This window comes from Sebastes fasciatus, chromosome 2 (assembly GCF_043250625.1).
Source record: "Sebastes fasciatus isolate fSebFas1 chromosome 2, fSebFas1.pri, whole genome shotgun sequence".
NCBI lineage: Eukaryota > Metazoa > Chordata > Actinopteri > Perciformes > Sebastidae > Sebastes > Sebastes fasciatus.
This window is the reverse complement of record NC_133796.1, coordinates 35,201,464-35,224,718: the sequence shown is the minus strand read 5'-3', so window position 1 is coordinate 35,224,718 and position 23,255 is coordinate 35,201,464. Positions and strand designations below refer to the sequence as shown.

Below are 23,255 nucleotides of genomic sequence, written 5' to 3'. Positions count from 1 at the left end.
AAAGCCAACGTTACACGTATAGACAAACTACTCCACGGTCGCATGAGCGTGAGTATACACAACGAGGCTGTAAAGGCGGACGTGTTTGGCGTGATGACGTTTAGTAGTCTCATTTAGCCACTTGTTAGTAGAGCTGTCAAAATTGGCCCAAAATGATTTCTATTCAAATATCTATTTGATCATTATGTCCATGACACCGTGTCCTAACTGGCCGCGATGGACGCAGCGCTGCGCAGTGCCGCTTTGAGCTGAACTTTTGTCGGACGCCCTGTTTCTATTTCTCCCTGTTGCTCGCTTTGAAAGCACCACAATGGCCGAGCAACGGCTGATTCGTGAAGTTGAAATGAGGAGTTATCTATACGATACCTCTTCATTTCACTACAAAAACCTTAATAAGGTGACAGCTGGCTGGAGGGAGATCACCAGGAGATTTCCTGAATGCTTCCTACTTGCTGTTGGCTATGTTGTATGTCATTTCCAGTATATATCACAATGTAAAACGTGAGTTTTCAGTTTAAAAATTAGCTTTTTCATAATCAAATATTAATTTTCATATTCGAATATCTGTTTTTTTTTTACTAACATATTTTATATCGTAGAACAAAACATTAAAATCTCTTCAGCTTGTGTTAACCACAGACCTTATTTCAGGCATCTAAGTAAAAACTAATTTAAAAACAACATTGACTTCCAGGCGAGGGAACCTGAGGCGCTAAAATGTTAACTCATTTCTGGGTTTCAGGACTCATTCCTGCAGCACTCTATCCTCACTGGATGACATTTCACCCGTTGCCTGAAAAAACTTTATTTCCTCAAATCACCTGGCAGTATCTGGAGCTGGGCTTCGTCGCTGGACTTGGACGACCCCACGTTTTCCACCAGACAGCGGTAAAGGCCGGCGTCTGCCTCCGAGGCGTTGCTGATCACCAGGGCTCCGCTGGGCAGCTGGACCAGCCTGGTGCTCAGCTCCAGCGGCAGGCGGTCTTTCTCCCACCTGGTGAAGGGCACCAGATCTGAGTTGACCTCACACGCCATCACCTGGTTGCTCCCTAGATGCACAGTGGCCGGCGACGGCTGGCTGGCGAACCTGGGCATCCCTGAAAGACAGCGACGAGACAAGGATGTAAAACCAGCACTCACTAGTTCCAACATCAACAGAATCATAAATATTTCTGTAACACTTAAGAAATAAAGATCATAAACAAGAAGAACTCAAGTGTTCTTCCATATACGGACATTAAAACGTCTAAAAGGAAGAAAGAAAATGTGTTTTCTCATCAGCTTCTTGGTATGAGCAATGCGATTGTGGCATTTGACTCTGAGAAAATAGCTATTACAGTTTTACCGCTAAGACTGTGTTTTAAATTCATTCAATGTAACATTCAACTATATTTATTTTCATAACATTTGAAAGGAAGCCAGGCTGGAAAAACAAACAGATTGATGTTAGACCTTTAACACAGCAGCTAGGGAAGTTATAAAATCTGTTTTAAACTATGACAAGACGTATATTTGGTCTAATCTTTGGAGCTGGAAAGAGAATACTAGAAGCGACATCTTGCAATCCATATTCAGGATGGATTCTCAGGAGTGGAAAAGGCCAAAAAATGTAACCCCCACCCAACCCCGACCTCGTGCACACACGACTCCTCATGCAAACACACAACCACCCACACTCGGTTGCGTAGCACAATCATTTATCCTCGATGGTGGATGTTAATTTGCCACGCCGAGCAGGAGACGCACGGCACTAATTAAAAAAGGCTGGATCCACGGGCTGTTTGTGCTGCTGTACCCCGACTTTCATCTCCACGCAAAATAATTATTTCCTGCGTCTGAAACCATTGATCTGAAACCAACACTCGCGGGCCGCGTTCGAAACAATCGCAAACAATGGCTTCAATTAAAAACAACTTACAATGTGTGAACTGCAAATGGTATTCTTGGGTTTATTAGTGAAGACGGAAGAGTTGTTTTTTAAAAAAAGTAAGAAGGCCACTCCATCTACAATAAAAAGAATATCATGCTGTGTTATCACTATGGAGGGCCTCTTGAGTTTTAGGTCTCCTTGGTAATGTGTGAGAGAGAGGGAAATGATAAAAATGTGTGACTGAGGATGAAAAAAGGAGGCTTGTTTCAGTGTTTATCTATTCATGAATGCAAGTTTGCCTGCTGTAACTGTGTTTTTTTTACACAGGAAGTGATGCTGAAGACTCGCTGAGTGATGATTTGTCGTCTCTGCCCTCTCTCACCTACAGACAGCTCTTCAAATCCCCTGCCAAGAGTGGCTCCAGGGTAAATCACACTTTAAGATAAGGCCCCAACAGCTACAGATTCCCGTCTGGCTCGGGCCAACGCACACAGCTTCTCTGAGTATATCTCAGCACAATAGTTCAGCTAATATGGGCTTAGCCGATTCCAGCACTGATATTTTTGTATCAGAGCTGCCAATCACCTACTGTAGTATAATCATACCAGGGTAGGAAAAAGAGCCTCAGCTGAATCATTTAGATTAGAGTCACTGAAGCACCCCACTGAATCAAATGGTTTTGATGATTAGCAGCTGTAGTGCAGGGTGAATAATCAGTCTAGCCAACGTTAAGGGGGATTCTGGGATAGATATCAGGCTTTCAATGAAGAGTTATCAAGAAAAATAGATTAAATGTAAAAAAAAAAAAAAAGAAAGAAGAAATGTCACTGCATGTTTTGTAGTTATGAGGATATAATGGTAGGTAGATGATGGCGGTGTACTGGAATAATGAATTCACTGAATCTGAATGTCTTGTTTTTTTCAACCGTGTCCACTACAAAATTACATTCCCATACAACTAATTACATTTTGAGGAAAGTGTATTTTCTCCTGGATTACGGTCACAGTTTTTAACAGTTTTAAACACCTGGTTTAAGTTAAAAATGTAACAGAACCACTTGGTTAGGTTTAGTTAAAAAAAATCATTATGGTAAGATTGCTGAAAATGACTACGTTTGTTATGTTATTTGAGCTACGGACGTAAATTTAAAATAAGTGAACGTTGTCTTTTAGTTTCACGCAGGACATGAACAGCGGTCTCCTGGGTGAAAGCCCTGTGTTTGTTTGACCCATCCACCATCCCGACGTCCTGGGCGGACTTCCACAAAACAAACGTAATCCGCAACAAGTTTCCCTCAAAACATAATTCACAATGCAGTTTTGTTGGAAAAGTATGGAAGCGTAATTTTTAGGAAACAGTACACTATAAATTGTAAGCTAATATATGCTCACAGATGGTCTTTTACCTATCAAGTTATGCTGATTAGTTTCATTATCTTGATGATATTAACATGTACATTATTTTATCTGTTAGGTAGTATACTGTATTAACCAGTGTGCCATGGCAATGTTTTAAGAGTTTCATGTCACTACAGTGAGTGGGTAACTGTATATTTGTGTGTGTATGTGTCTCTCAGCTTCAATGGAGAGGTTCCTCAGCATCCTTTTTATTTAGCTTTGGCATTATATTGTTTTTGTGCTAAGGAGTGACATATTAGCTAACTTTAGTTCATTCTGGAAAGCAAGTGGGTGATGTGGGGTGGCTGGTAGCTGCTATTTAATAAAAAGGCCAATTCAACATACAGACAAGCGGATTTGTTGGTCTATTCATGGACACAAAAATAGCATTACCTTGCAATCATATGTATCAAGCACAAAGCACAATAACCACCTCCAAGCAAACTAGAGGCATGGACTTGCTTTAACTGAAACGTTAAACTTCGGGCAGGGCTTCAGCCCACGGAGCAGTGACATTTCAAAAGATGGGGTTGAGGACGCTGGCCTGAGTTAATGCGCTCCAGATCTAATAGCTCCAGATATAACTGCAGCTTTGTGTAACGGCTTGAGACTTGACATTTGGCCCGAAGAGGACACAGGAGAGAGTCTGGAAAGTCGTCTGCAGACATGACAAGAGAGTATGGTTCCACAAAGACTGAACATTTGTAGAGACGAGAGAAAAACATTGTACACCCTCACAACTTCAGCTCAGATTGTTGAGAGGAGTCTGCAGTGAGTCTGCTGAGCATTCAGCTCTCAATCGACTAATCCTTTGTTCCTCCAGCCTCATCACATCTCCAGGCTGAGTTCATCAGTTTGCTGTGTCTTAAGGGTGTGTGTGTATGTGTGTGTGTGAATCCTAACTCACACAGGCATAAAGACTTAAGATGCAGCCAGTGTTAATGAAGTGGATGCTTCACATTATGATGTCTCCAATATGTGTGTGTGAGTTCATGCATGTGTGTTATGTGGACTAGCTAAAGTGTACATAAGCACATTAAGTCTGGGTCAAGGCGGGGTAGTGTGGATGGGAAGTGGTGAGTGTCGATGCTAACACTATCGATTCCAATTAATCACAATTCTCCATTTAAATCGACTGGACGGGAGCTTCATTTTGCACGCCCTTGCTCAGCACCATCTATTGAACAGAGGTGCTGTACTGCCAATCTCAACACTTAATACCAGAGTGTGATGAGGCCAAACAATTGCAGGAGAGCTATAATGTCTCTGAGGTCAAAACACAATAATGGAGAGAGTTTTATGCTAATGGGTAAGCAGTTTCTTTGCTCATTATACAAACAGTATAAATATGATAAAAAAAAAATGTGACTCTGCTGATCTTATTGTTCCTCCAAACAACATTTTCCTAGAAAGAAGTGGCACCGCATGCCTCCTTTGTGAAGAGCGGTTCGTTAGATTCACCAAACCCTACATCATCTGCTCGGCTTTGCCAGCAGAGCTTATAATCATATGAATGCTAATGAATGAACATGTCCATCATTGCACGGAGATTCGCGAGAAAAGAATTGTGCCGCAGAGAGCTGCGAACAGGCGTAACGACCGTCTACCCTGCCTCAGAGCAACATCGCATGCACTTAAATCACACAGTTGGGTTTCTACTATTCTTAATTAAAATCAGGTATAGAATAACAATGAGCAGCTTAATGGAATATGCAGAAGGCTTTAAGGATCTCCCCCCAGATTCGACTGAATTAGCAACTGGCTGCAGAATGGCTGCCTTTAACCTTGGATCAGAAATACAACAGAGCTCTATGTTACATATTTTCGAGCAGTCGGTTTAAGTAATTAAAGAAAAAAACTGGCTCACATTTTGGAACTGCCCAGAGGGCTATACCTCCTTATATGGTTCTAGCCTGACAAAGTGCTGTGTTTGGACTGGCAACATGAAATAACCCAGTTTCCACTGTGAAAATTTGGAATGTAAAGAAAGAAAAAGAAATCGGAGCATGCTCATATTTTCCATTTAGACCGTAACTGTTCATACAAACAGATAAGATCTAACTGGAGTAGTACATCATCTGACACTCAGGCATTTGCCTTTTTATTCTAAGCTTTCATTCTTTACTTCCTAATAGCATAGAAATGACTCCGATTGACTAATCAGGGCCAATAATACTGGTATTAGGGCTACCAATTGATTAAAATAGTTAATTGCGATTATCTCAAATTAATTGCACATTTTTTATCTGCTCAAAATGTACCTTAAAGGGAGATTTGTCAACTATTTAATACTCTTATCAAAATGAGAGTGGGCATATATTTATTATTAGAAATCAATTAACAACACAAAACAGTGTGTCAGTGTGCTGACTTGACTATGACTTGCCCCAAACTGCATGTGATTATCATAAAGTGGGCATGTCTGTAAAGGGGAGACTCGTGGGTACCCATAGAACCCATTTTCATTCATATCTTGAGGTCAGAGCTCAGGGGATCCCTCTGAATATGGCCATGCCAGATTTTTCTCGCCAAAATTTAGCGCAAGTTTGGAGCGTTATTTAACCTCATTCCCGACATGCTAGTATGACATGGTAGATACCAATGGATTCCTTAGGTTTTTCTATTTTCATATGATGCCGGTATCTTCACTCTAGCTATAAAACTACAACTACAATCTAAAAATCACAAGTTACGTTAATGCGTTAAAAATATTGGTGGCGTTAAACGAATTTGCGTTAACGCGTTGTTTAATTCATTAATACAATGCATGTAAGTATTTATTGTTACATATACCTCTACCAACTGACTAGATTAGGATTCAGAGGCATGATGATAAAATCCATGTATAACATAACAGTCCAAATCAGTTCACATTTATCTCTGAAACAACAACAACTGTATTCACAAACAGGAAGAATAACAAATGAAATGCTGGAGGCCCGGGGCTAAAGCAACAGTCTATATGGTAATTCTTCAAATGCACAAATCTTAACGCATCAACGGATGAAAAAAACAATATCTTCAATTCCTAATGCTAGATGAGATAACCACTTAAAAACGGTATTGCACAACAGCAGTTTTATTTGAACTATCAATTTGGCAGTCAAAATAAAATATACAAAATGTGATATGTGAATGCTCTCAAAAGTCAATTTGAGTAAGAAAGACAGAAACACATTGTACCCATGCTGGACGAGTCCTGCCTACAGGCATTATGGGATACTAACTAAAACCATGCATGCTGCAACTTACTCAACTCTAAGGACTGGACTGACTTGGGCTGTTTTCCAGCTGTGGCTAACGCCCCCTGCTGGCACACCTATCAATTATTTGAAACTTAAATGCAACACTGAAAACATAAAGACCCGTAAAGTAGAGTTATTGGAGATTTATCAGGCACGTCTACAGTACAATGGAGCTCTGTAGCAGAAGATTGGGAGCTCAATCAGCAGTAAATGTTTAGTTTAGCGTTAGTGCCTTACAGTCAAAGAGCAGAGTATTCTCCCCAGATTTGACATTTTGCAACAATCAGAATGAAGAAATACACCACAAAAGAGGCAGAGATCCCAGTTTCTACACCGATAGCAGCAGAGCCAGTCGACCAGAATGCAACACAGCCACAACCGGGACTCTCATTCTCATCACGCTATTATTTCCACTACGTCTCTCTCGCTTTCTCCCTCTCTGAATTCAACAAGTTCACGCCCATTCTCCGGGGAATGGTGAAAGTCATTCTGGGAAATGTGGGAAATCAATACTTGAAATTGAAGTACACAAGTCAAGTTGAAGGAAAGTGGGTACACTAAAAAAAGAAAATTAAAGCCCTTCAGCTCAGAATAATTCCTAGAATGCACTGACTGTTACAAATTGATATTTACTAGTGTATGACCCTCCGAAGGGAGCAGAGTTTCCCTTTAATGACACCTTCACTAGCTCCACCTTTATTGTCCTCCCTTATCGACACATCTATTACAGTTTGGAATCCCATGCACACAGAGACAGAACAACCACAATCCTATTGTTGCTGCTTTTATGAATTTCAATACCAGACAGAGCCAAATCAAGTCTGCTGAGCCAAAAAAGACCAATTTCAGTTAGCGAGGTGTTAGATCCAACCCCCGGATGAAGAGCAAATTACACCGAGTGTGAAGACATCCAATCAATGGCAATGAGAATCTGAGACTGAGATTGGAGAATGGGGGAGTGGCAGGGTAATTAAGCAGTACTAAAAAAAAGGACAATAATGTCTATTGGCTGTATTGGCTTTGAGAAGCGTGTGCTTAGGCGAGGTGTGAATGCATTTCCCTGCTGTAAAATCCTCCTGTACAATACGTGCTTTCTTCAGTTCAGTGCCTCTTTCTGTGCGTGCTCCCTTTAAGGCCATGCTGCAGTGTAAGCGATCATTAATTCTCTAATTGAAGGTTTCAGAGCTTCAGGGGAGAATATTTCTAAAGACTCCTCCATTACAGCAAATCATGCTCTTACAGTAAAACAGTAAAGCATTCTCGCTTTATTGATATTTTGTACTTTGAGAGGATTTTCAAATGTGCAATTTAAACAAAACTCCACTTAATCAAACACGTAGGGGAACTCTTGAAAGTTGTTGCAGATATCACTGAGTTCACCAGTTTATTAGGTACACCTGCTCAATCTAATACAATCCAATGCAGTCACAACTAGGGATGTCATGATACCAGAAATTAACTAGTCGATACCAATGCCAATTCGATACCACGGTAAAAAACAAAAGTGGAATAATAAATCCCATGTACTTCAACATACACTCCTTTGTTACTGTTTGCATAGTAGTTTATTTTAGGAACTTAAAACAGGTCATAATTCCCTCTCTAATATCTATTTTATATTGCTGTGAAAACATCTCCTTCAAAAAACTGGATTTATTTAAGTTTCTCGCCAAAAACTACATTTTAAAAGATTACATTTGAACACATCATGATAACGTTAAAATTTACCTTCGCCCAATACTCATCTTTACTGAGTAGAACGCATCATAATGTCATTCAATTGCACCTCCCGTAACGTTAGCTGTTTGCTTCGTGCAGGACTGTGCTGCTTTCAGGCTGCAAACAGCTAACGTTAACTCTTGTCGATAGTGAGTTTACTGCGTCCCAGACATATTTTCTATCGTCCCCGGGACGACGTTACTCTCGATCCCTGACGGTACCTAGGGTACTGTAGAAAAACAATCACCGTCATGTTTTCAGAATTTTGGTATCAACTTGGTACCGAAATATTGCTCTAGTAAGTAAGTATAGTTCTGTTGACATCCCTAGTCACAACTACTGCAATACATCCTACCTTTAAAAAGCTTAAAATGTTGTTGGCTCTGTGTAAAAGAGCTCTTCATTTAATTCTGTGGTAAGTTTTGAACTTTAATAGTGGAGAAGTTGGTGATGTATTGGAATGCACTGTTTTTCTTACATTCTGTACTCCTCATGTGTGAATTATTCATTACAGTGCAGTCAAATACAACAAAATAAAAACAAAAAAAAGACCAGAGAGTTACATCAACACCTCTCAAACAGTGTCAACAAACACTGAATATTACAAACTGCACTGCGGTAGGATCCATTGCGGGGCTATTGTGTTGGGATTGTGTTAGCTTGTACAGGTGAACGTATGAATTGGTAAATCAGTACCATTTGAAGATATAGAAAAAATGTTTATATTTCGACTTCTTCTGTACAAGTTGGAAGGATTTCATGTCATATTTTTCTTCGGAAATGTTTTAATGCTAGATTAAAGCTTTAAAAAAAATTAGACATTTCACTTATTTGAGTGTTATGCATCCAATTTCAAGGCTTACGTTTTACTTTTAAGATTGGATTAAAAAGGCAGCGGGGCGATTCCTTCTGGGTTTCTGAGAAAGTACTGCTGGGCCAAAATGTTCAGAGGGTTTAACGCGAAAGAAAGTCAATTTCCCATCGGTAACGCATTGGTTATGTGTGATTATTAATACATTAATGCACTCTGTGTGTGCATGAGACGGGCAGTAAACAACAATCAGTTGCATAAGACACAGATGCTTACATTTCTCCTCCATCTGTTATCAAACTGTAATTGCATTGTATAGCAAAATCCACTCAAACGCATTGCCTCCAAACATCATAAAGACAACATTGTTCGCCACCCGATATCACTCTGAATAAAGCCACTTCAGGGGTTATGGCACACAGAAAAAACAGATTATTCTATCTCTCTAATGCAGCCTAGATCATTGTGAAATTGAGCTTCGACGGGTGGTGCTTTAGTTACGTTCTTAAGTGGCTCTGCATGTTGCATGAAAACCACAGCATGAATTCTTTAAATCCTACGCCAAGACGGAGTTTGCTTTTGCTTTTTGGGGTTTTAATATGAACATGGGATGTAGTCAAAAAAATGGGGCTGATTGAAGTATTTCACAAAGAAAACCTCAATGTTTAAATACAAAGTTTGCATGGCATGATAGGGGAAGATATGCATAGCGACCAATTTATGAGAAAGACTGTGGGTGTTCATCTAAAAATACTTGCATGTTTAAATCTGTACAATGAGTTTACTGCTTTCATACTAAACAAAGTGAAGAGAAGTGAGGGGGAAACATCTTTGAAGGTCCTGTCAGTTTTTTGAAAACATGTTTGCTGATGTTGTTCGCTCGCTCCACGGTAAAAAGTAACAGCAACCTTCATCCTGTCGGGGGCTGACAGGTGGGAGGTCTCCCACGATTGACAAGAATGAAAACAGGATTAATTAATGACTGTGTGTTGGAATCTAATAAAGAAGTCACTGAGGTACTTCATCATGCATGAAGCCTGACAAGCCTGACATACTGAGGAAATGATGAAATGCACAGTCTGGCGGTGTCATCACAGCATATTTGTCTTTTTCACCAACAGGGAGGAGAGACAGGGGAGTGACTGCCATAACAGAAATTATGTTGGACCATAAAACTTCACTAAACCTTCATTCATCAAATATGTTCAGTTTCCATCTGCTCCAAACAACTGTCTGTTAAAATAAACATATACCAATGACACCAGTTTACAACCGAGCTAAAAATAGAGCAGCTCCCTCCAATAACCCTTTGACACACTGAAACAATCAGTGGAAAGCCGTGACGTGACAATGAATCAGTGCTTTTGAACTCTATATGCGTGCAGAAAAAACAATGGCAACCGCAAAAGCACACACACTCCCTGACACATAAATGCTTGTGTTGTGCAACGCACATCAGAAGGACAGACAGAAGATGGATGGGTGGCGTTCCACAGGAGTCAGCCTCAGACAGGGCTTCTTATTTTATCTACTGGGCTGTAAAAATGGCTCTCGGCTGCAGGAGATGACAGAAAGAGCATATCCTGACCTTGTATCCAGTCAGTGAAACTCTGAGGAGACAACTGGTGTCGCAGAACAGCCTATTGTTACATTTCCAACATGACAACCTCAAGACAATAGTGGCAGGAGGCAGTCAGAAAAACAAAATTATTTCCTCGTTGAAAACAAAGATGCCATTTGAAGCCTGTTTGAGAAGAAGTAGTAGTATATTCAGGGCATTGATCCACCGCCAGACAGACACCTTTAAGTTAATGTTAAGCTAACTCTGCAGGGTTTAACATCTCTGATAGCTCTTAGCCAGGGGTGGGATATTTTTAGCTGCTAAACCACTCTGGGTGCAGACCAGATGTTGCGCAAAAGAACGCCCTTCTAAACATTTATGACGATCAACGGATGGGCCCCGAGGCGCAGCTGCTGTTTAGAGTACAACCGAGGCGAGGAGAAGTCACCTCCGCCTGATTACTACATTTCTCACTCTTCACAGAGGCCATTTCTTGCTTTGTGTTTACAACAACGCTCAGGAAGATAGGCAGTATAACATGCACTTTAGAGGACAGTCAGTGTAAAACGTCCCCTCTAAACAAACTGCCTCTCCATCGTGCATGTTAAGTTGCTCGTTTGATCGCTGAATTTCTTTTCTACTTGCATACGTTAGTAAAAAGTCTACATTAAAATCACAATCAATAGTGTCGAGATGGGAAATGACACATCAGGATGAAACACAGTTGGCTCTCTGACAGCTCCTGATTGCCTGTTGTGGTAACAGACAGAGGAGAGACTACACGGAGGATCATGGATGGTGATGGATGGAGAAGGACATGTGACGGGGCTGGGTCAGTTGTTGTCATGGTAACATCAATGACAGGAATATCCAGATTTCCTTTTCAAAAATGTTTGTTTCAGTTCCATAAAGCTTCCAACTTTTGGAACGCTGCAGCGCACACCGCACGTCATGTGACGAGGAACAACCAATGATAGCTGGCAGATATCTTTTATTTCTTCTGCAGATATCAGTCTACGGTAAAGATACTGTATGGAGGAGAGGTAAATCATTTTAGAGCAGGACTACCCAGAGCTTTATGATCCGTCCCACAGACTATTTTACTATTTCACCCTCTCTGTCTGAGGACCTCACAACATCCGGTTCAAAGGTCAGCCCAAACTGACACAGAGAAATCAATACTGTGGTGAATTTATGGTGCTAAAAAAGCATTTATCTTTGTTTTGATTGTGTTCAGTTTAGTCAGTGAGGCTTCCTGCTTCCTTTTCGCGACTTCATCATCTTCGTCATCTCAGCACGCAGGTTTTGGTTGCTTAGTAACGGCAGGCGCGACAAGAGCACAACCTCCCAAGCACACAAAAAAAGTGCCATAGCTTGCATTTCCACGCGTTTTAGACACGGCATGTGTACGGCCCCTAACTGAGACAACGGGCAAATCAATATATAGACTGTATCATTTTAAATACATGTCTGTCTACCATCTATATCATTGGTTCCAACCAATTTTCCTTGTATCTAAGTAAAGCTGAAATATATTTTTTTGTTATAGTGGTTAAATAAATGTAATTGATGATGCTGTTAGATTGCAGCTAGACCGCCCCTTAACCTTAATACAGGTGCTGCCTCCCTTTGAATGCGGCAAGCGGGAGATCAAATAGGTTTTTGACCAAAGTTTCAAAGGCTAAACGCCAACAAATATGGATTGAAGCAGAATATTTTGTCAGATAAAAACATGTGGTTTTTTTAAATGATTACATTTATCTTTTTTCAATAAAGTTTAACATTTGGATGCTCTGTAGTTGTTGGAAATGTTTGGATAACATGAGTTGGAAACAATCCTACACAACCACCACTGGAATCTAATTCTACAAATAGTATAAAACTAATGATATTAGAAGCCTATAGCCTGATCTTTATCTGCAACGGCACACAAATACTGGGTTTAAACAGAATGTGGCCTACCAAGTAGCAAATGGAATACATTTTTTTAAAATTGTTTTATTTACAGACTTTTCCAGTAAAAGTGTTATAATGATTTTAGTTATACATTTGCAAATCGAATGTTGACAACCTCAGAGCTGACAAATCCTGGGGCCCCCCTAAGGGAGGCCCGGACCCCAGGTTGGGAACCACTGACCGACAGTATATCATGTGTAGTAGTAAAATGTATTTAATATAAATAATTTTCAGAGAGTTCATTTGTGTGAGGAATGATCATTATCAGGATCAGGCCAAATGGAAAACATCTTCCTTCCAAGTCATTAAGTCTTTATGAGAATACTGAATCTTTATGTTGAGACGTCCTTATATGTTTCAAGGTAAATGAATATCTTTACAGTATAATGTGGAGCACTGTCCTTGATGATGGCTGTGCTGAATCCATACAACTGAACCAATGACCCACACACGTAAGGCTTTAATTTCAAATATCTGAAGAATACAGATTTATAGAAGGACATGAAGTAACCTCAGACTCTTGAATTGGTATTACAAATGTTAGTTTAGATGGAAGGCCATACAGTCTTGTACCATGATGGACAAAAACACTTCCATAAACCCAAAGCCCTGATCGTAAATAGCTGGACGCACACAGACATATCGTTCTGTATTCAAGTCAACTAACAAAAAAAATGGTTATTTCTATCATTAATACAATAGGCAAATGATAAAAAAAAAAATAGCTCTTTTGATAACTAGAAGCAGGATCTAGCACGTGATTCTAAATACGTGATTTCAGGGTTGGAATAATTTTCACTGCTGCAGGCAGGATAATAGGTGATATGCTGGAGAAGATTGGAAACTATTGAGCTACTCGTGTAGAGACTAATAATAACAAATGAATGAAGAATAAGAGTTTTCTCCATTTTATTCTGGTGCCAGTAGCTGCAACTGGAAGTGTACATTAGGTTATGGAGATGTCGCGCACATCCTGGTTATGTTATTAATAATTCATGGCAGTTTGGCAGAGATCCAAAAGGAAAAACTACACACAATATAGTATTTTCAATATTTATGGGTCACAAACTCAAGTCTCCTCAGCTTTTTGCCTTCAAGTCTCAAGTCAAGTCAAGTCTCATGCGTCCAAGTCAAGTCACAGCTGTGATATGTAATATGATAGTGTGATTGATTGAGATACATATACTGTACTGTATATCATGTGTCGTAAATTTCTCAGTTGAGAGACTGCTTATGGATAAAATAGCCAGAGAGTAAATTAAATACCTGACAAATCAAGATACAATACAGCACTTAATCAAGTCCATGAAAACTATATGAAAATCCAGTATTGCCTAAAGCAGTGCTGCTCATTGATTTGAATTTATGTCACATTACGTATCGCCCAAAGCTACTTATTATTTACTAAAGAGCTTTAATCAAACTACACCAATTATGTATAAATGTGCCTGTTGCAACAAGTAAAACCATGAAACCTGAAATGCAAATTGGACGGTTTTCTGTCCTCTCGTCTCCACGCAGACAAAAACTGTCAATAGTCGTTACGAGCCATCCGGCCAGAAACCCACACAGCGGGGTCATCTGTCAGCTTTTGAGAACCTCGCTGTGCATGGCCTTGCAGATAATTTGTTTGTTTGTTTTTTTAGCTTTTTGCAAATTAATAAGTAGCTGGGATTTACGGCTGCTACTAATTATTATTTTCATTTTCAACTAATCTGCAGAATATTCTCTTAATTCGTTGATTAATGTTAGAAAATTGTGAAAAATGACCAAACAAAGTTTCCCAAAGCTCAAGGTGACGTCCTTGAATTGGAAAACCCAAAGATATTAACTTTATTATCACGTAAGACAAAGAAAAGCAGCAAATCATCACATTTTAGAAGATGGAACCAGCTAATGTTTGATTTTGTTTTTGGCTTGAAAAATTACAAATAATTTATTGATTTAGGGCTGACCATTATTTTCATTTTCATTGATTAATGTGTTGATTATTTTCTCAATTAATTGATTACTGTTGTTTAGTCTACAAAATAATTATAATTAAAAAAAATCAGTGTTTCCTAAAGCCCAAGATGACGTCCTCAAAGATATTCAGTTTACATGGCATTCAGTTTACTACTAAAGAAAGCTGGAATCAGTGAATTCAAAAATGTTGACTTTTTTTTCTTATTCAATTAATCAGTTTGAGTAATTTTCTATCAAAATAGTTGGTGATTAATTTAATAGTTGACAACTAATTGTTGCAACTCTAAATTGATTATCAAAATAATTGCTGATTAATTTTCTGTCTATCAACTAATCAATTAACATACTAATTGTTCAACTGTAATCAACTCTGGTGGAATGTTTGTACTTTAGGTTTAATACAACGCATACTTTGAGTTGTCTGCTGAGGGATGTGACAATGTGTCCATGTTGGACTAATTCTGCCTCAGTATGTGAGTCAGCATGTCAAGTGTTTAATCTTTCCTTCCAGGGTATAACATGTCTCCTCTGCTTCCCATGTGCGTTTCACCTGTTCACAGTTAGACCTCCAGCCAAGCTGACTCCCTATAGAACCTCGAGAAACGAGCCCTTTTTCATTACAGGTAATTGATAGCTGAAACAACAGTGATTGCATTAGGGCCCTTAATCATGTTAAGGTGTCTTATTTTATCACTGGGAATTTAGCTCATTCTCGGCCCATTTTGAAGCTAACCTTCTGCAGAGGTCGTTGCCACGGGAGACCGTGGCAGCGGCTGCTCCCATTACCCGAGCGCAGATGAATGTGTTGGCACCACGACCGTACATCCCTTTGCTCTTTTTCAGTCTCACCTTCCCCCCTTTTCCCCCCTCGCTGCCTTATCAGAGAGACGAGGGGAGGAGGAGTTAAGAGAGGAGCTCAACCGAGCCGCCTCCAATGTCAGACGAGTCACGTGTGGTGTTATGAGGGAGATGTCAGTCAAAGCCAACACGGGTGCCACAAAGAGCACTGTATCACTGGCCTGTCCTCGTGTCTTTCGTCAAGTGCTTGTTTCCTTAAAGCCGCGAGCGACGCCCCCCTCCTCTGGAATGAAGGGCCCCCTCCGCTAGCTCAACAGGCCATCCAGATAAAGGAGCCAAACACACCCCTGTCCTGCCGTTGATGGACACATAGATACGAGCTGAAGGGATAACCTCTCTCTCCTTCACTCCCTCCCTCCCATCCAAGCCTCTTCCCTGCCACTGTGCTGTCTCCGTCTCGTTCCCTGCATCACTCTCCCGGTCGCATTCATTCAGTTCCCACCCATTCCTATCACCCCTCCCCTCTTTCCTCTCCATCTTCCCCGCCACACATTTCAGTGGGAGCTCTATTGTTTGCTAGAGAGGGGCATGCTGCTGCTGGTTCTTATCTGGGGATGTTGGCGGCACATCTGTAGATGCTATCGGCGGCCCTGTTGCTCTGTTTATGCTCCAGCGCTGCAAGAGCAGCTAGCGGGGGAAATGAGATGGATGGAGGATGGGGCCAGGAGAAAATGGAGCATCTTCCTCAGCAGAAATGATGAATAGAGGGGCAGAGAAAAGGAGAGCCTCTGGACGGCGTTGTAGACAAGTAATGCAATGTCCAAAGAAAAACTAGAACCGCAGCATTCACCTTTTGAATTCCCTCAATATTCCACAGCAAACCACCTTATTTTACCAACACTGATATTATTAAGGATACCTATTTATTTAAAAAAGGCTGACCTGTAGTTTATCATCACAGCCGATGATGAAAGAGCACACCGTTTTTCAGAAAACTCTCCTCTTTTGCATTGAGCTATGGGAGCAAAATGCAAATGTGTCAAACACTACACACAAGCACTGAGCAGACTTATTCTTCGGTATAATTTAGCACTTATCTTTAAAACAGTGTGTGGGTGTGTGCTTTAAATTACACCCCAGTGAAGCTAAGGTAGAACAAAAAGCATTTCCTGCATCAGTGAGATTAGAAGTGAGCTGTGTTTAAAGAGGATTGTTACATACGTGCATACATATTTGCACAAATAGTAACGCATTACAGTGTGAAGTATCTGCAGCTGCTATTTGGGAAATACCAGGATGGGTTTTTGTAGCGTTGTTGATAATGAAATGCGCCGCAGACACAATGAGGCGAGCTCAGGAGAGTCAACCGTGCTGCTCAAAGCATCAGCTTGAGTCCTGAACTTGAAGGGGAATTGTCTTTCAATGTGTAGAGGCAGGCAAGATGGCTGCTGACAATCTATCAGGAGATGGATGGGTTTTTCTCGACGAACCACTATTCTTACAAGAGGAGCAAATAGGAACTATGTGTGCATTTCTGTCAGTATGTATACATGTGTATGAGTATGGGACTGGCAGCTTGGGAGCAGCAGATGTTTCTGAAGACGCAGATGTAGTGCACGGTGATGATGTCACTCAACATGGCCGCGGGCATTCATCATCGTTTACCTCGTCGAGAGGTGTGATGGCGTGGCAAATTAACGTCAGTTAGAAGCCCGACATCCCCGCCTCCACAATAGGGCTGAACGATTTTGAAAAAATATCTAATTGCGATTATTGTGACTGATATTGCAATTGTGGTATGATTTGCTATATTAGAGGAAATGATCATTTTTACAGAATTATTCTCATTATCATTGAAAAACATATTCAATATATACATATACACATTCCCCATTTGTGGGGATCTGTACCAAACAAAGAGGTTATCTTAAGTCTGTTTAAAATGGTATTTTTCACCTTTAACAAATATTGCACCTCCTGCGATTTGAAAAATTGCAGGAGGCCATATTGCGATTTAGATAAAATTTTGAGAACGACTACAGATATATGAAACTAAAAAACCTAAGGAGTCCATTGGTACCAACCATGTCATGCCAGCGCGTCGGAAAGGAGGTTAAATAACGTTCCAAAGTTAGGCAAAATTTTGGCAAGACCTGCTTTCTCCCCCTAAAGACCCTGTCCCGCCCTAAAAAAGACAAAAAAACGGGTCTATGGATGGTCTCAGAGGGTTAATTGTGCAGCCCTACTCTACACCATACAAACACAACATCTATCGCACTAATTTGGGATTCAAGAACAAAAATATGAATGTTTATTTTGTGGGCAAATAATGAGTTTAAATTTAGGATCAATATAACGGTGACGGGTTCAAGTTTAATGAAGAAAATGGAAAATAGACTTGGACAGCTGAGTGACAGATTGTCTGGTTTCATTAAGTCTGAGGAGCTGAAATTTAAGAAAACATAAATAAAAACAAATTGAAGGACTAAAAAAGGCTGTATTAGTTGGATAATAATAATCCAAGTTTATACACTTGAATTTTCATTGTCAGTGAAAAACGGCTGATTGTTTGCGCCTGTCAAGAGCTGAAACATCAGAAATCTGTTTGGATTGTTTTTCTCTCTCTTTTCCAAATTCATGTAAACATCTCTCTGAGATGCTCCAGTGAGCCTCAATAAACAGGACAAGCAGAGCCGCTCATATTTCAGCGAGGGGATCCGACATGATGAGAAGACCGATCCCTCCATGAAGACACGAAACACAACACAGTTTCAAAGTTCATTAGCCATGTCTGGTAAGATGCAGATGCCATGTACAATACAGATTAAGCAAACGGCAGCCAACACAGACATCAAACAGTGTGAAAACACACCGTACATATCAAACAGGCTGCGGGAGGATTCGTATTTGATTGAGAATCATACAGCAGCATTCATACCCTCAGCGGCCGACTCTATACACACTACTAATAGGTAGCCTGTTTATTTATTGTGGTTAATTAAAATATGAAGTGGATGTATTTAATGAAGGCAAATGTGCTTTAGTGGCCTTTTTCCAAATAGCACACAGAGGAAAAACAAAGCAGAGGTGTTGGAATGATCATATCAGGGATAGTGAGGAAGACAAAGTAACAATGAAGGCAATCTAATCAATCACTCAACCCTAATGGAAAAGGATGCAGCAGATCTCCAGAACACCTGGATGGTCTGACAGTGTGGCATTAGCAATTACTCCAGTCCATCTGCAGTGCTTTGCCTTCAAAAACGGAGCAGATGCTATGCTGAATGCCTCTGAACAAAACCAACCTCTGGTGAGTCTCGATTGTATATAATGTGAGCATTTGTGTGCCTTCACATTGTGTTGGCCGACATGGAAAATGAACCATCCAAAAGCCCACAATAAGATGTGTGTTTGTGTAATCCATATTTCACCGATACAAATTGGTTGGCATGTTTCTGTCCTTTAAGCGCAAAGGCTGCACAATCCCCTTTGCCTCAAGAAAGATTTAATACATATATACCCCGACATCAAAGACAAATGCTTTGATGCAATAGCTGAATCCAGGCTCGCTGTGTGTTCCCTGTAAATGTAACAGGAACGGAGACCTGAGAGTTAAAATGCAGCACTGGGGTGCAAGGAAGCTGAAAGGTGAGGCGGAGGGAGGATAAAAGTGTTGGCAGTGTGTGTGCAATAAAAAAACATGCTGTTGTAGAAGTGCTGTTTTGCCTCGTCCGCCTCTGTGCGTGTGTGCGTGTGTGTGTGTGTGTGTGTGAGTGTGTTTCTCCAAGCTGTAAAATAACTTGTGCTCCAAGGTCAGCGATAAGTATCTCCCCTATTGTTTATTCACACACACACACACACACACACACACACAGCATCCCACTCTGTTACTGAGGAAGATGAGAGTGTTCTCTGTCTGGTGCTCTTTCATCTTCCACAGGTTCTCTTCAGGGCAGAGCCCGTTTCCAGCTTTTATTTGTCTTGCAGTCCTAGACAACCTACTGTCAGACTTATCATTAAGACAGGTATGTTCTTAAAGGAACACTCCTTAACCCACGACATGATCATTTGTATATCAGTTACTCACCCCGTGTTACCTTGACTTCTTCAAGAAAACCTGCCTCACGGTGAATGAAGAATCCATTAACGGAGAAAAGTCTTGATGGATTGAAGTAAATGGGGAGCTGCGTTTAACAACAGCAAAACTATATCAAAACATCCAACTCTCACACGACTCCTGCAGCATAATCTAAGTCTCATTTATCCAGTCATATGCTCGCTACTTCCCAAACACATATATCTTCGCTGAAACCAAAGATGTTTTTTCTTAAAGGAAGCTCAAAGGTTTGAACGTTAAAAGTGTTCCTTTACAGAGACAGCTGTAACAGTTATGCTACGATTGTGTCGGTTTTGGTAATGTCAGTATGAAAAACAAAAACTTGCTGTGAAACATTGTGAATGTGTGCTTTAAAGACACCGGTGTATATCTAAATGATCTTTGCCTTCTTGTATCAAGTCAAAGCCACACAGAAATCTCAGCAGATCATCTTTACTGGACTCCCCCGCACCCTCTACACAGTGAGTTGAATTTGCTTCCATCGAGGCGGGGGTTTTAGCTCCCGAGAGGTGACACAAACAGATACATTAGGTCTTTTATTTCCATCAGCTGCTGGCTTTTTAAATGACCTGTTACTAGCTGTGGATGTGTTACGGTGCCCCGTTTTCTGGCTTCTTCTCTTTCGCTGCTTTCTCTGATGAACAGTGACGTTACAGTTAACTTGTGTATTTGTGTTTATTTATGTATGTATTGCATTGATTGCCGTTTTTATCCATTTTTGTATAATTTTTAGGGCTGTCAAAGTTAACGGGATAATTAACGCAAATTCATTTTAACGCATTAATGCAACTTGCGATTTTAGGTTGTAGCAGAATCAGTTTTAAAGCTAGAGTGAAGCTACTGACATTATATGAAGCTAGAAAACCTAAGAAATCCACTGGTTCCAAACATTTTTTCCAATTTTCAAAAGGGTCCCTTGACTTCTGACCTCAAAATATGTGATTGAAAATGGGTTCTATGGGTACCCACGAGTCTCCCCTTTACAGACATGCCCACTTTATGATAATCACATGCAGTTTGGGGCAAGTCATAGTCAAGTCAGTACACTGACACACTGACAGCTGTTGTTGTCTGTTGGGCTGCAGTTTGCCATGTTATGATTTGAGCATATGTTTTATGCTAAATGCAGTACCTGAGAGGGTTTCTGGACAATATTTGTCATTGTTTTGTGTTGCTAATTGATTTATATACATACATTTGTAGAAAGCAGCATATTTGCCCACTCCCATGTTGATAAGAGTATTAAATACTTGACAAATCTCCCTCTAAGGTACATTTTGAATAGATGAAAAATGTGCGATTAATTACGATTAACTATTTTAATCGATTTGCAGCCCTAATCATTTTCATACTTACTATTATTGACTGTTGTCTGTCAGCCAAATTGCTCCTCACAACCAATAAAGCTTTACTCTACTCTATGATACAGCAGGATGTAATCAGCTGTACAATTCCATAATACCGCACATCAACACTAACAGCAGGGAGCCTCTACTTGAACACTGCAAGCCTTTCCTTTATTTTATGTTTTTAAATCATCAATCAAGCCTCATCAGACTCAACTCGGTGAGTCAAACACCTCTACACATCCCTGATATCATGCATGTGCGAGCGCAGCATGCAACCACCGAGTGTGAAGGCGCTGCACGGTGTCGAGATGAGAAGTCTGAACGCCCTCACCAGGGCACACAGAGTTCAGGACACATACACACACTCATGAACACTTTCATAGTTTCTTTGTTTCCTGCATAGCTGAATCGCTCACTGAAACGACATATCACTTTCCTGCTTTCCATCTCCCTTGTTTATCACACGTTCTCCTTTTTCACACTTCGCTCTTGCTCACACAAGTCTAGCCTGCATCACACATGTCATGCCCCTGCATATTAACACCGAGTCTGTGTTCAAGCAGGCCTGAACAGGCTCCAACAGCTCCCCAAACAGTCTTTATTCCAGATGAAGAAAATGTACGGTGCTCCATTCATTCCCACCTTTTATTTTCATCTCCATCGCTCTGCAGAATGCATAGAAATACTTGGCAAGCACCAAACATCCATCCTGCACCCTCAAGACCCCCTCTCCCCCCCCTTCACGTTAGCTCTGATTGGCACTGAGTGAGGAATGTCTGTTTTTGGCTTAAAGCAACAAAATAAATGCAAATGAACTTTCCATTAAGGAGCGTCAAGCAAAATGCAAGTCCCCGGGATAAAACCTCTTAGTTTGTCACTAAAGAAAAAACATCAATGAATCTACCATAATTAAGGGAAATGGGGGAAACACGGTGGTAGTTCTTCCTATTTTTCCACCAGCATAAAGAAGCACTCTGTCTTCCGGCTGACTGGGTTCCACTTTCTCCAGAGCGTGGGATATGAACTGAGAGGAAGCGCAGATAAATGCTTTTCGAGGTGTCACCTCTCACACCTCGAGGGTGCCCCCTTTCAGTTAAAGATCCACCTCTCCGCTGCCATCGTAATACCATCAATGCCAACGGAAACCTGCTCAGATGGCGCAAAAAAAAGAGTCAATCCATAAATAACGTTGGTCTCTGAAGCATAAGAAACCAAGATGCTCACCAACGAAGCACTTCGCACTTTGGTTTCTTCAGTACACTCCATCTGTGCCCAAGGCGAGGTGTTCTTTCAGTGCAGAATATGCAATGAAACACTCACGGTTGCACCGGATTTCTGCACCTTCAGCACAAGGCGAGCACAGTAAAATATGCATTTCAAACATATTTTATTTACCTCGAGTAGCAAAATGAAATCCCTTTTGTCACCCTGAGATCACACATTTTACTCGCGAAATCTTTCAAAGGAGATCACGCAAAAAAAATATACGATATGCTTATCATCTAGTGACGAAAACAGGTGTAGGGTTAAGGTGAGATGAGAACATCAGTATCAGAATGCTGAAGCTATTCTCTGTGTAATATTTCCAAAGAGCAGGTGTCAAGACAAGTGGCCTTGAATATCAAAACTCATGGCCAGCTGGACCGAATCAATCTGGAATGAAAACTTTCGGTCTCACTTTTTCTGCCCAGCCCTGTATGTCTGATAAATACAGAGGTGCGTTTGAAAAGATTTCCCCGCGGCATGGGGAGCCATCAAAAAAAAAAAAAACGTTCAGGTTTCAAAAGCTCTATGAAGCCCAATTTAGCTTTGAAACATGGGGGCGTTTTAATATGAAAACCCCAAACTGCCTCGTGCATGCTCAGTCGGACGGGCACTGGGAGATGAAAGGGCGATGCAGATGAGCACACAGGGCCGTAACTGCGTAGGTGTCTTTATCTGGAGAACCACGAGGAAGGAGACATGGACAGTGAATGTCAATGAGGGAGGGGAGGATAAACAAAATGCTCTCAAGTGCCGTCTGGCCTCTTTTTTATGCAGATTCACAGAAACTGCAAGAGTGATGGATTGTCCGCTCCAAAAAACTTTTCACTGCTTTGAATGAGGCGCTCCCCAGGTGGTAAAACTCCTCACACAAAGCAGCTGTTTTTTGACTTAAGTGTCAAAATCCACCTCATATCCTCAGGGTAGGACTGAGTAATACACCTTGGCTTGTGGAATTAGAAAGCTTCTTTTCTGTAATTGACAGTTTCTGACAGTATTTTGTCCACTTGTTTGGTATATTAATATTAGTGCATTGTGCTACGCACTCCATCTGCTGAATTCCCCTCTGCACTCTGACTTTGGGGATGGAGGCTTGCATGTGTGATGATACAACCTGGATCTGGTTTAATCCGACTCAACTACGTCAAGCGAACAAAACAAAAAGTGGACAAAATGTGGATTGGCAAACGCTACTGGAAAAAC

At 40.8% G+C, this 23,255-nt stretch overlaps 1 protein-coding gene across 17 annotated transcripts in view; it reads right to left on the bottom strand.

The window, feature by feature from the left end:
• neo1a (neogenin 1a) overlaps window positions 1–23,255 on the bottom strand; it is a 292,258-nt gene that overhangs the window by 100,318 nt on the left and 168,685 nt on the right. For all 17 annotated transcript variants that reach the window (XM_074621883.1, XM_074621798.1, XM_074621857.1 and 14 more), the window contains one exon: window positions 822–1,097. In XM_074621883.1, coding sequence (XP_074477984.1) covers window positions 822–1,097 — 276 coding nt within the window. The remainder of the gene's footprint in view (window positions 1–821; window positions 1,098–23,255) is intronic.